The following is a 14467-nucleotide window of genomic DNA, read 5'->3' as shown; positions in this document are numbered from 1 at the left end:
GAATTTTAAAATTTCTCCGATTTAAAATTTTATTAATCGATGTGTGAAGTGTTTCGTAAAATTATTGATCGGTATAATTGAAATAATTTGATCTATATAAATAATTAAGTTTTTAGATTGTGTCGGTAATTACATCGTTTTTATTACGCATTTATACTTTATTATATATAGTAACTATTTTTATTAAAAATAATGATCATATGTTTAAACATAATTGAGTTATTAAATAACAACGGAGATTAATCTTTTTGACAATTATAATTAGAAAGATTGCTTGGTTATACATTTTTTTTCTTTTAAATCAAATAAACTAATTAAATATTATGTTTACTGAAGAGTACAATTAATTTATCTTTCACTAAAATGTATACAACTTTTTAATAGATTTGATAATAATTAGAACAATAGAAAAAGAAAATATATAGATGATTAACTTCTCTTATTTCTTATTTTATTAAAAATTATATTTCATTGAATTACTATTAATACTTTTGACATAATATTTAACGATAAAATTCACAGATAATTATTTAAATGTAAACTATTAATAATGAAATAGACAAAAAATGTGTAGAAAAATTGTGTACAAAGAATGTGTAGAAAAAAATGTGTAAAAAAATTGTGTACGAAAATTGTGTATAAAAAATATTTACAAATCGTTGACAGTTTTCATTTATAAAGGTCATAGCTGTATTTTAACAATAAGAGTAACGACTATAATAATTTCTCTTTTCCTTTCTCTCTCTCTCTCTCTCTCTCTCTCTCTCTCTCTCTCTCTCTCTCTCTCTCTCTCTCTCTCTCTCTTTCTTTCTCTTCTTCTTTTTCTCTCGAAAAAGCATTCACGATCAATGTCAGTCGTTGTAACGATTTAATAGTCCCGCAAGAGAGGTAAAAATATAGTAAACATATAAAAAGTATTCCTATGTGCGTTATAATTCTTTATAGATGTATCTCTCTCTCTTTTTTATAAAATATCTTTATTTCCAAAAAAAAAAAAATAAATAAATATATAAAAATAAAAATAAAAAAATAAAAAAAACAAGAGTATGAAATAAATAATAATAGGTAAAAAAATTCAACATATTTTATAAATTTTTAAAAATCAATGCATATGTAATATTAAAAGAGAAAGAGACGGAGAGAGAGTGAGAGGAAGAAAGAGAGAAAGAATAAGGGAGAAACAGAAATACAATAAAAACAAGAAATATTTCTTTAAAATATATATATATATATTTTTTTTATAAAATCATAAATTATTATTATTCTATAAAAATATGTATATCTTAGATTCTACAAAAAAGTATAAAATAAATAATAGTTGATTGAAAAAGCGGAAACAAATTTTATAAATTTTTAAAAATCAATTCATAATATAAATATATATATATATATATATATACTTATTATTTATATTTATATTAACTATAATTAGAGAGACAGAGACAGAGAGAGAGAGAGAGAGAGAGAGAGAGAGAGAGAGAGAGAGAGAGAGAGAGAGAGAGAGAGAGACGTACATATTTACGCACATACCCACACACAATATGTTATACGATAACGTAAAAGATAACTAGAGTTCGTTATCGACGAATTATAAGTTATAAAAGTTCAATTTATCAAGCTATAGAAAGAAGGATCGTTATCGTTCAACATGTTCGTTGAAAAGCCGGAAAGGATCGCATTCGAGAAATCGATCGGATAGCCATATCGTCGTCCTTGTAATCTCCCTTAATTATCACACGATTAATTACAGATCTGTCCTCGTGTCCCGTGAACATGTTAATCCCTTAGGACGGACATTATTATCCTCGCGAGTATCGTATTCGTGTCATTGATCTCGTTTCAGTCTCTGGATACTCGATCCGATCTAAATGTCATCAATGAACCAACCAACTTGTCTTTTATATAGAGTATATATATATATATATATATATATATCCTATTTGTAGTCATTTGTAATCGGAAACAAAGGAAATAATGACTGTTCGTTGCAATTTGCTTAATCGACGATTTAAAAGGTTAGATATTAGATCGAATAAATTAAATTAAATTATCTTTTGATAAAACTTTGTATTATTGTGTTTAAAAATTGAATTAGATAGTTTTTTTTTCTTTCTTTCTTTCCTTAATAGATTTGAAATGTTTGCAGGAAAATGATAATTTCATTATTTACAGGCAGGTATTATTTTTTTAAAAGAATTTCTAACGTTAGATATTAAATTTGATAAATTAAATGAATATAATAATAATTAATGGGTATAAAGTATCGTGTATTTTCAATTACATTAGAATTTTATTAGATTTGAAATGTTTTTACGGTAAGATAATTTTATTTTTACACTAATTAGATTTTCTTTAAAGGATTTGTAATGTTAGATGTTAGATTTTGTAAATTAAATTTGCTTTTTTCTTTTTTTTTTTTTATAGGAAAATAATTGTGCTTTCAATAAGATTAAAATTTATGATGTTAGAGATTAAAAAAATTAATGGGGATAATTCATTGGAGAAAAATGTAATAAGCGTGTTTTTTCTTGTTTTATTTGAGATTAGAATTTTATTAGATTCGAAAGACTTGTATAAAAAGAGGATTATTGTATTTTTAAACATTCTCGAATATTTTAGTGAATTAGATTTAAATAGTATTTTTTTTTTAATTAAGCTTATTACATCTAGCGTGTACATTTTTCTAATTTTTCTAATATTTACTTCTTTTTCTTCTTCTTCTTCTTTTTTTTTTCTTTCTTTTATATTTCACAAATACTGTTTGCCATTGTTAATTTATTTATCTTCTTCGTAGAAACTTGTAAATATATAATTGCTTCGCTCATTTCATATTAACAAATATTTGTGAATTAATATTTTCCACGATTAAAATCAACATATTTAATAAAATTAATTAATTGCTCGTACTATTTATTATTCTAATCATATTATAATAAATTTATCAAATTAATTATTTATAATTGAAAAAAGAAAGAAAGAAAGAGAAAATTAACGCAATTAATCACACGTAATTAACATCACGATCTTGATGAAACTAAACACTCGTTATTATTATTATTAACTTATTATTATATTATTATTATCTTTATTTTAATCAGGAAGAAATACATGCGTGTCTTTTTTTCTGATTAAAATTGGAACAAAAGCTACAATAAATCCTTGTAAAAAAGGGAAAATAAAAAAATGAAAAAGAAAGAAAAGAAAGAACATAAAAAATAAGAAGAGAAGAGAAGAGAAGGGATGGAAAGGGAAGAGAGGAGAGGAGAGGAGAACAAAATACGGAACAAAGAAAAAATAGAAAAATTGTTTTCGGCACGAAACTGGTACACGTAATGTAACTATAATACGATAATTATTCAGGAAGAACGGTACCGAGTATGCTCTCTTCTACTTTGATTTTTCCAGCAATTATTTACTCGGTGAACAACTCATGTGAGTATGCACGCAAACACACACACACACATGTACGTACGCACGCAAGCAAGCAAACAAACATAAACACACACACACACAGACACATCACTCAGCACACAATAAAACGTCAAGAGAGTTGAATATGAAAGAAAATTCGAGGCAGGAGATGGTCGAACGTGTTATCCGAACGACGATCTGACCTACTTTTTCTTTGGATTCACGTTAACAACCTCTCCCTCTCTTCTTCCCTGATTTTTCTTTCTTTCTTTCTTTCTTTTTATTTGTTTTACTTTTCTTTTTTTTTCTCTCAGATTGGTCACGAAAATTTTTTTTACGATAAACGTAAAACATATTAGCTCAGTATTTTTAATAATAGTTAATAATAATAATTATTATTATTATTGTGAAACAAATAATTATTCTAAAAGTAACTATCATTGTAATTACTGTTAATCAAGAATTTTTAGTATCAATTAAACTTAGTATGAATTAAGAGATTAATTACGAACGTCCGGACAAAGTTATAAAAGGTAGTAAAAGTTTCACCTTGCGGTGAAAGAAAAACTACTATAGTGTTAAAGCGTGTCCTTATCATGATTGTACTATTGCTTCAGCTTTCAAGAATCGGAAGTAGTTGTATCACAAAGGATGTCAAGGTCACTCAAGAATCACGATTCGACCTAGCCAGAGTCGGATATTTTTTGGATTCTTAGTGAAGTCGTTTCATTTTATCTTCAAAATCACGACTACTTTCTTCCTCTCTCTTTCTTTCACTTCCACTTCCTTTCTTCCTCTTTCTTTTTCTCTCCCACTTCCTTTCTTCCTCTCTCTTTTTCTCTCCTCCACTTCTTCTCTCTCTTTTTCTCTCTTCCACTTCTCTCCCTCTCTCTCTCTCTCTCTCTCTCCATATCTTTCTTCCCTTCTATCTGTCTCTTACTCGTTGTTACTTCCTCGAATATTTTTTTATGATCAATTTTATGGGATTTCGTGAGTTATTTCGATGGGATTTCAATAATCCTAAAACTTATGAATTATTGAATCATTATTTTTATGAGACGTTTGTATGCTGTATTAGATAAGATTAATAATATGTAGAAAAAATAGTTTTTGATTTGAAAATTAAATATAAAAAAAAAAAAAAATTATGAATTTTTAATCATTTTTAATATTAATAATATCCAATCATTTTTAATTAATAATTTTAACGATAGAGGATGCTTTCGTTTTACTTATTGCATATCGCAAAATTTGAAAAAGTTTCGTTAATTCTCATTCATTGATTTCTTATTCTTCTAATTAATTTAATTATTATTATTATTATTATTATTATTATTATTATTATTATTTTATCTTCTTTCTAATTATACAATATAAAAACACGTGAACGAGATATACATAATTAAAATGTTAAAAAAGGATTAAAATTATTACTTATCTACAAATTTTTTTTATGAATTAAATATTGATTCCAGTAAATTAACATATGTATATGCAAGATATAATTAATAACAAGTCATAATTAATTTAAATAAATAAATGTGAAGTTAAACGCGTTTATAAAAATATCGTTTTCCTTTCTTTTTTTTTTTTTTACATAGAATTCATTCATTTTTCAATCAGTTTATTTCGGTATATTTTAAGAAACGTGCAATTCCGATTTATTTGTATTTGTACAATAATTATATATAACTTTCAAGAAGTATTTTGTTGTATAAAAAATAAAATGTAATTCCATTTAATTTGATATAAAAATAAAATGATTTGATTTGATTCGCAATAGAAGAAAAGGAGTGAGTGAGAGAGAGAGAGAGAGAGAGAGAGAGAGAAAAAGAGTAAAGGAAAAATGTGTATCAAGATTGGCACGTTCGCACTTAATCGTTCTCTTGCGTGAGATCAAGACGATATATTACACGAACTTACTTGAGTATCTGATTGATTTACTTGTCCTTGGCAGTTGAAAAGCAAACTTCAGAAGGGATTTCTTGAATAGTCTTCAACGAAATCCATCTCCAACGACATCAACGCGAACATAAAATAGTATATCTCGATGGCATAAATTCTGAATTTTATTTCACTCCTTGATATTTTTCCAAAATTCCTTTTTCAGAGATCTTCAATTCACTTCTCTGATAGATTTCTTTCAATCAAAATCATATTTCATTTTTTGATTTTTAATATATTAAAAATCGAAATCAATATCAATTCGAGTCAATTTCTTTTTTTTTTTTTTTATTCCACTTCTTTTCAAATAAATATCAATTGATAAAGTCTTTTTTTTTGTTTTATTCTCAACAATTATTTGGTAATGAAAAAGAAAATGAAATATGTAAATATTATGTTTCATAGAGTGATAAAGGAACAAGTATATAAAAAAATTAATTAATAAAATTATAAAATATACAATATTATATTGTTTAAATAAACGAAATATTTGATTGAATTGATGAGTGAATGTTATCGATATTTCAAAAGGGATTTATATTTAAACAAACAAACGTATTATTTTTCATTGAAAGCGTTTGATAGAAATAATCTATATATTCAAATAAATTTTTTTCTTGAAAATTTTTAACATCTTTATTATATTTAAATAAATAACACAATAGATTACTTTTTTTTTTTTTATTGAGAATTTTTAGTATCTATTTTATATCAAAATAAATAATAACTTAAATATATATATATGTTACATAATATACTTTTTTTTTTTTTTTACTGAAACATTTTATTATTTTATATCTAAGTGAACAATCAAAATAGTAATTTTTTATATTGTTAATATTGTATATTGGCCAAACTGATAGATATTTTTTTTTATGATAATAATAAAGAAGAAAGTTTGTTTAGGCTGAGAATCAGAATTTATATACAATCTAATCAACATTGAAAAGAATAGAGGGAAGAAGATTTAACGAGATACGCGATAGAGAAATAGAGAGATAGAGAATGGGAGAGTGAAGAAAGAAAGAGAGAGAGAGAGATAAAGAGGAAAAGAGTGATAGAGAAGAAAGAAAGAGAAAGAGAGATAAAGAGGAAAAGAGTGATAGAGAAGAAGAGAGAAAAGTATATATACATATGTATGTATATAAAGAGGAAAAGAGTGAGAGAGAGAGAGAGAGAGAGAGAGAGAGAGAGAGAGAGAAGAGAAAAGAAGAGATGAGAAAAGAGATTCGGAAAGCTGGCGCCGGTTTTGACATTACCTCGGTGATATGAGAAACGAGCAACTTCGTTGTCGGAGACACGTAGTCTTGTTATTATACAAAATGGATTCGACATGTCGATCGATGTATCTCCATTTCGTGGATACATTTAAATCGATGCATTAATGTCTAGCGAACATGATAAAATCACGCATCATTGTAAATTGCTTTAGTTTAATTGGAACATTCCGCTCTCTCTCTCTCCCCCTCTTTCTCATACTCTCTAAAAATTTTATATTTTTTTATATCTATTATTTATATTTCATATAAAAATTTGTAGAGATACAGGATATATATATATATATTTTTTTTTATTTTTATGTGTCTACTTGTTATGTAATAACAAGTTTAAATTGAAACTAATTTTGTTATTAAATGCAAGTAATATTTATTCATATTTTAATATCTACTTTTCGTTATTTCATGCAGATATACTTTATAAATTTTTTTTCTATCAATTATTGATAATTATTAATTCTATCAATAATTGACAATTTTATATATATATATGTATATAAAATGTTTAGGTATATTTTAATAATGTCAAGAATTAGATCAGATTTTTTTTTCTTTTTCTTTTTTTTTTTTTTTAATAATAATTCTTATTCCTTCTTTTATTTTTCTATTGAAATGATCTTTATATACATCTACCTCATCTAATTCCTGCAAATTGCAATCAGATTTATCCGTTCCAACATTAGAACAGGAAGACTGTCGAAAGCGGAAATGGAAGTTCTGAGTTAGTCTTACCCGCAGGAGTTTCAGGGTTCCGGTATTTTAGATATTCATGTTTGATTCTACCCTGATCGGCGACACGACCATTCGCTCGACTATGATTAATGTTCACTGTATTCACCGACGATCAAAGTTTCATACAAGTAAAGTTAACTTCCTTAAGAAGACGTTAACTAGATTCGTCTTATTGTTATTAGTTATTATTAATTATAAATTGATCATTTCGAATTGAAATCATATTGAAAATCGATTAAATTAGTTTATTGAAAAAATTTCAACGAGATTTGTTTTAAATAAATTAAACATTTAACTTATCACCTGTTTTAATATTCAATAAATATTCTAATTAACGATTTTTTGACAATTATATATATATATATATATATATATATATATATAATACAAATATAAATGTACAAATATAATATGTAAAATATTTATTACGTTACTTTAGCGTTGACATTTATTATTGTAGAATTAGAGAAACAGTTTGAATTCTTGATTTGCCTAACAAACCGTTATTTCCTTGCTATGTATTTCACCATAAGAGTTTCTCTCTCTCTTTCTTTCTCTCTCTCTCTCTCTCTCTCTCTCTCTCTCGCTCTGTTTGTCTCTGTCTGTCTCATTCCCTCTATCATAATGCTTATTGTTATTTTCTCGTTTCACCGTCTATCGTCCAAGTTATGATTAACTAAGTTTACAGTGAATGCCCCTTTACGAGTGTATCTTGAACTATATTCTTAGTAAATACAGAGATTGTTATGATATATTTAACTATATTTGAGGAGAAATTCATTTGTATTTATGTACTCGTTTGTACATATTGCTTACCGATTTACTTATTTGCATTTGAATCTGTCCATGTATGTTTAATGAAGAAACGATATACGTTTATTCGATTAATCATGATTTTATCTATTTTATCTAAAATAAGTGGTTCTATTACAAAAAAAAAATAAAGAAAAAAGAAAAGAAATATATTTTAATATTTTATATTAAACTATTTATTGTTTTCCTTTTCTATCTTATAAAATTGTTTTATATTTGAAATTATTTTATTAAAAATCTTTTTATTTATTTGAAATAAAATCGACGCAATTTATAATATCGTGTACGATTTAAAAAAAAGAAGAAGAAAAAAAAAAAGAAAGAAAGAAAAGAAATCAATTTTTTATATTTAAGAAGTCAAAGAAAAAAAAAAAAGAAAAGAAAGAAGCAAAAGAAAAGCAATATCGATTATAAGAAAATTAACTTTGACATAATCGTATTAATTTAAATTTTAATAATTTTGAAAAGTATGTAAAAACTTTCGAACACTTTCTCTCTCTCTCTCTCTGTCTCTCTCTATCTCTCTTTCCTCACTATGTACGTACGTAGGTTGTACCATAGAAGTTGGCTCACCGCATATTAATTACGGCAAAGGTGTTACAAAATAAAGTTACTGCTGCATCTCTAGCTTCGTTAAAACTTCGAAATAGACTCGAACGATTAGAGAGAAGAGACTATCGATCGTCGGGGAACTTCAGATGAAGCTATCGAACGTATGATTAAAGTCCTGTACACAGATACACATGCGTACATACATATATACATACATACATACATACATACATACATACATACATACATATATACATACATATATACATACGACATACATACATACATACATATATACATACATATATACATACGACATACATACATACATACATATATACATATACATACATACATACATATATACATATACATATACATCGATGCATTATACATAAAATTATACACGTCATACATATAAAACATATATAAGCATACATTTCATACATATATTTCGTATTTAGATATATAAATGTTTAATGTTTATAAATGTCTATAAAAGAACAGTATACCAAAAGTTTTTTTTTTCTTTTTTCTTTTTTTTTTATTTTTTTTTTATTTTTTTTTTATTCTTTTTTTTTTTTTTGAGGAAAAAAAGATAGAAGTGTAATTGGCTTTTAAAATCACTTAGGATCTTTTTTCCAATATAAGAACTTTTAAGGTCGCAATGTATACGTGTACGTAAGATTCACAAGTTATATAAATGCATATACATGAGTATATATATATATATACATATGTATATGTACATGTAAAGAAAGTTATGCGAAGCACGTAAGAGATACGTATGCCCTTACTGCTCCCTCGAAGACTCCAAGAGTTTCCCCAAGTGCAATTAGCGATCTCTCAGTTTCTGTAGAGGTCTCTCCTTTTCGGAAGGATGAGGACATCGAATGTTGACTCTAGCAAAACCCTTAGAGAATTTCGGTTAATGATCGAATTTAATCTTGATTTTCTTTTGTCTTTCCTCTTTTTCTTGTTTATACTTCCATTTTCTTATTTATATGTATGTATGTATGTACGCATATATGTACATATTTTTTTTCCGCGCAATATACTTATTCATATGTATAGAGACTTATATGTATATGTGTACGTATATGTATGTATATACATATACGTACACACACACACACATCTATACAAACTGGACCAATAACTTTGATCAGCTTGAATTTTTGTTCTTTTTATTTATTCTTTTTAGAGATACGGAGAAACTTAGTTTACAAAAATCATAGAGTACGGAAAGAACTATAATATGACAGATAGTACTTTTTTTGTTGGCAGAAACGTAAATAATATAAGAAGGATAACTGTTCTTCTTTTTCTTTTTCTTTTTGAAGTCGAATCATATATTTTCGAAAGAATTGATCCGTGTTACTTGATGTTTTTTTATAAAAAAGTATTCATCCATACATGTAGAAAAATTATTGGTTTAGGAGATATTATTGTTTAAATATTATTGAGATATTATGGAGATCTGCGATTAAAATGTAGTAAGAGTAGTGGTAATGATATAAATAACGATAGTAAGAAATTGATAGTTCCTTTGATTCATATTCAATCATTATTTTGTGCTTACGTATAATAATGCTGTAAGATAAGCATAAGGTAAGCGCAATATAAATGCAAAATAAGCACAAAATAAGTGCAGAATAAGTGCATGATAAGCAAAGAATTCTAATTACGAAAAGAACATCTTTCGAATTTTCGATCATTCAATTACGTATATTATCGATTGTCTGTAGATCTTTTATACCTTATTTTTAATAAATAAAATAAAATTTTTACTATTAAAGTAAAAAATTTAAACAATTTCATCATAATTATGTCCTTATTACGAAAGAAAAATAATCCGAGTTTTCGATCTATCAATTTCGTACATTGATGACTAGTAATAGATTTTTTTAAATAAACAAAATAAAATTTACATAAATATTTAATCATAATATTTAATAATCTCCAAATATAATTATAATGAAAATTTATTAATGATTTCATTGTAATTATATACTTATTACGAAGGGAAAAGAAAAAATTCAATTTTTAAAATTATTAACAAAATCGATTTTATTATAACAACATTATTGCAATATTTAAATAAATAAAGAATAAAAAATTCTTGAAAATAATGTTTGTTTCAAGTTTCTACAACTTTTCGTTCCGAAGATATCGCTTTCGAAAGATTTCCATTCATAATTCTCATAGTACAGCTGTTCATAGTAATAGTAGTAGTAGTAGTAAGGCCGCGTAAATTCTCAGAATTTATGTAGGTCAGTATGTCACCAAGCTAATTCGAATGAAATTACGAAGTTAGTGGGTCAACGTAAATGTCCTTTTTTAAATGAGAATATTTCCAGAACTAAAAATCATAGAGACTTGAATCAAATACCATTTTAAAGGGCAAAATTTTCTCTATTTTTTCAACATATTGTTAATAATTAATTAACAATTTGTTATAAACAATTTTTATAAATAAATTCTTACGAAGTAAATTCATCTTATTTTGCCAAAAAAAAAGATTTAGATTGCGACTCCGATTTTTAAAATGACATAAATTAATAAATAATTAATAAACAAATTAGTTTTTTTATCGAATGAACAATTTTTTTCTATATTATTAATGACCACGTTCTGCATTTACATGGCAATATCTTCCTGACTAAAAATCATAGAGACTTGAATCAAATATCATTTTAAAGGGCAAAATTTTCTCTATTTTTCAATATATTGTTAATAATTAATTAACAGTTTGTTATAAACAATTTCTTATAAAAAAATTCTTACGAATTTAATTCATTTTATTTTGCCAGAAATATTTACATCTGCTTACGATTTATTTATATAATATATTATATAAATTATATATTTAATAAACAAATTACTTATTTACCAAAGAAACAATTTTATTGTATAGCATTAATAGTCACGTCTTTTATTTAATTAGCACACTTTTCAGAGCTAAAGGTCGTAGAGATTTGGAACAAAATATGCAAAGTAAATGCTGGATAAGCGTGAAATAAGTGCAGAATAATAGTGTGTAATAAACTAAAAAATTATTATTCTTTTACTATTACTATTTACATACTACTACTACTACTGCTACTACTATTACTACTATTACTACTACTACTACTACTACTACTACTATTACTACTACTATTACTACTACTACTACTCATGCAATATTTTAGTCGCATCTCTATATGGTTTCAAGGTGATCGAAATTATCGTTCGACCGTATACATTACAGGTGCATGGACATAAACATGATGATGTCGATATAACGAAGAACGTATATTTTAGGGGTAGCTAGAAGCCAACGGAAGAATACGAGAGATTCTTTCGTGAGATTGAAATCACTTGAAGCCACGCGATCTTTTTTTTACATTTGAAAAATTCGTTCGATCGTAAACGAGTTTGAAGAGAGGAAAGCGCAAAACGAATCGATGAATTTTCTATAATTTTTTTTTCCTACTATTTTTTGTTTTTATTATTTCTTTCTTTCTTTTGCTTTATTTTCTTTCTTTTTTTTCTTCTTCTTTTTTTTTTCAACGACGTTCGCACAATATACCTTCGGATATTCGGCACATCTGCTATCGGTTTTCGTCATCTATCGCGATGCATTAGCAAACATTTGGCGAACTTTAAAAAAAAATATTGAACTTTTCTCTCTTCGTGATAAAGTAGAGGAAACTTATTCAAAATTGTTATTATAGAATTAGAATTGTTCATTAAAATATAACGTCAGTAATAATAATAATAATAATAATAATAATAATAATAATAACAATAATAATAATAATAATAATAATAATAATAATAATAATAATAATAATAATAATAGTAATAATAATAGTAATAATAAATATAAATATTTATATAGGTACGTAAGATAAATTAATCTTCGAATATGAATTAATAATTAATTTTGTGACGAAAAAATAAAATTATTCTTATTATTATTATTATTATTATTATTATAAATATGTAGTACGGTCATATAATTCGTATGATTGTTAAAAAAGAAGAAAAAGGAAATAAATAAATAAATAAAAGAAAATAATGAATTAAAACTTGAAACTTTGTGTTTCTTTTTTCAGTTTACGAACTTCTTCAAGAACTTGGTGGTTATTTACCGCCAAAGAGTGTCGTCCCAGTTGACATAACTCCATTGGTCTCGGCACTTCTTAGAGTGAACGGTGCACCCCTCTTTGATTTGTACGTTGACGTCGATCTTTATGATCGTTCTAGATCCTCAGTTTTTCTCGATCTACCAACCAGGTATCAAGATGATGGCCTCTTTGCGGAAAATCTGGTGAGTTATCTTATTCCGCAGATAATATATTAGCTATATCACTAATTATGTATAATATTGGACATAGTGCTACTCGTAGCAATAAATCGATACGCGTTACAAACATGGATAAGCAGATTATACGTGTCGCTAACAAAGGGTTAGTATAAAGGGATAGGATTGTTATAAATTATACGTTGTACGTAAATGTCCCTATAATGTTATTATTGTTATTAATCAATTTGAAAGCTTCAAAAATCTTTATAGCAAATAATCTTTTTCAAAATAAAATATATATTTAAAGTATATCAATTCGTTATCTCGATTATTATATACCGTGTCATTTGTTGTTAAAGTATTTAAAAAAAAAAAAAAAAGAAAAAGAAATTATTTCTAAAAAGTTTAGAATAATTTTGATATAAAAGTCTCCGTTTTAAATAATTATATTGAATTATATTGATATATAAAGAATTATATTGAAACAGTTTTATATAAATTTCAAATGTATATAATTAAATAGTATGAAAATGTTATTAAATATCTTTGATGTATTACAATTTAAACATAATTAGATCAGAATGTAACATCTCTAATGTACTAGTTAAATATAATTAAATCGGAAATAATATTGAATATTTTCAACATACACTATAAATTGAACATAATTGAATTGATATGGCATTAAATATCTTTAATATACAGCGAGTTAAATATAATTAGATTGAAATGACATTGAAGAATATACAATAAATTAAATATAATTATATTAAAATGATATTGAACATTTCTAAAATATTATAAATTTAACACGTACGTTTAGATTAGATTCAAATTATATTGAATATCTCTAATATGTATAATATATATATATATATATCTAATTTATTATTAGCTCAAAATATATTGAATTAATCTAACATTGGACAAATTAAATATAATTAAATTGAAATAATTTAAAAATAATATTAAACATATAACAAAAAGAAAATATAATTATATCTTAAGAAAGTAATTGAAAAGATAATAATATTTAACGTGGAAAAAATGAAACGAGTAATTAAAACAAAATGATATCGAAAATTATTAATATCGAAATAAAAGAATTAGATATTATAAACATTTGAAAGAAGTAACGTTTCATTTAATTCCTATAAAATAATTTATCAAAGTAAATAATTGTGATCGCATATCCGACTGGTTGTTAAGAGGTACATAGATCGTGGTTTCGTTAATGACTAAAACATGTGGTGCGAAGGTTGGATCTTTAGTAGGTAGATAAACGAGCCCTTTTAAAGGGAAGAAGGTTAATAGTGGTTATACTACGGTCAGATAATTACACTAGAGAATTTTCGAGTAGAGTCGTTTGGCCAGTTAACGTTTCGAGAAACGAATAACGATGACGTTTGCTCGTTACGTTCACGCAAACAGTTTAGAAATCGTT

General features: G+C 25.3%; 1 protein-coding gene across 1 annotated transcript in view; it reads left to right on the top strand.

Moving 5' to 3' along the window:
• LOC124427944 (neprilysin-like) overlaps positions 1-14467 on the top strand; it is a gene marked incomplete at its 5' end in the record, with an annotated part of 77571 nt that overhangs the window by 22354 nt on the left and 40750 nt on the right. Inside the window, 1 exon segment of the mRNA XM_046971415.1 lies at positions 12833-13047. Within this exon segment, the coding sequence (XP_046827371.1) occupies positions 12833-13047 (215 nt within the window).

This window comes from Vespa crabro, chromosome 11, assembly GCF_910589235.1.
Source record: "Vespa crabro chromosome 11, iyVesCrab1.2, whole genome shotgun sequence".
Taxonomy (NCBI): Eukaryota; Metazoa; Arthropoda; class Insecta; order Hymenoptera; family Vespidae; genus Vespa; species Vespa crabro.
The sequence above is the reverse complement of the archived record's forward strand: the minus strand, read 5'-3'. Positions and strand labels throughout refer to the sequence as shown.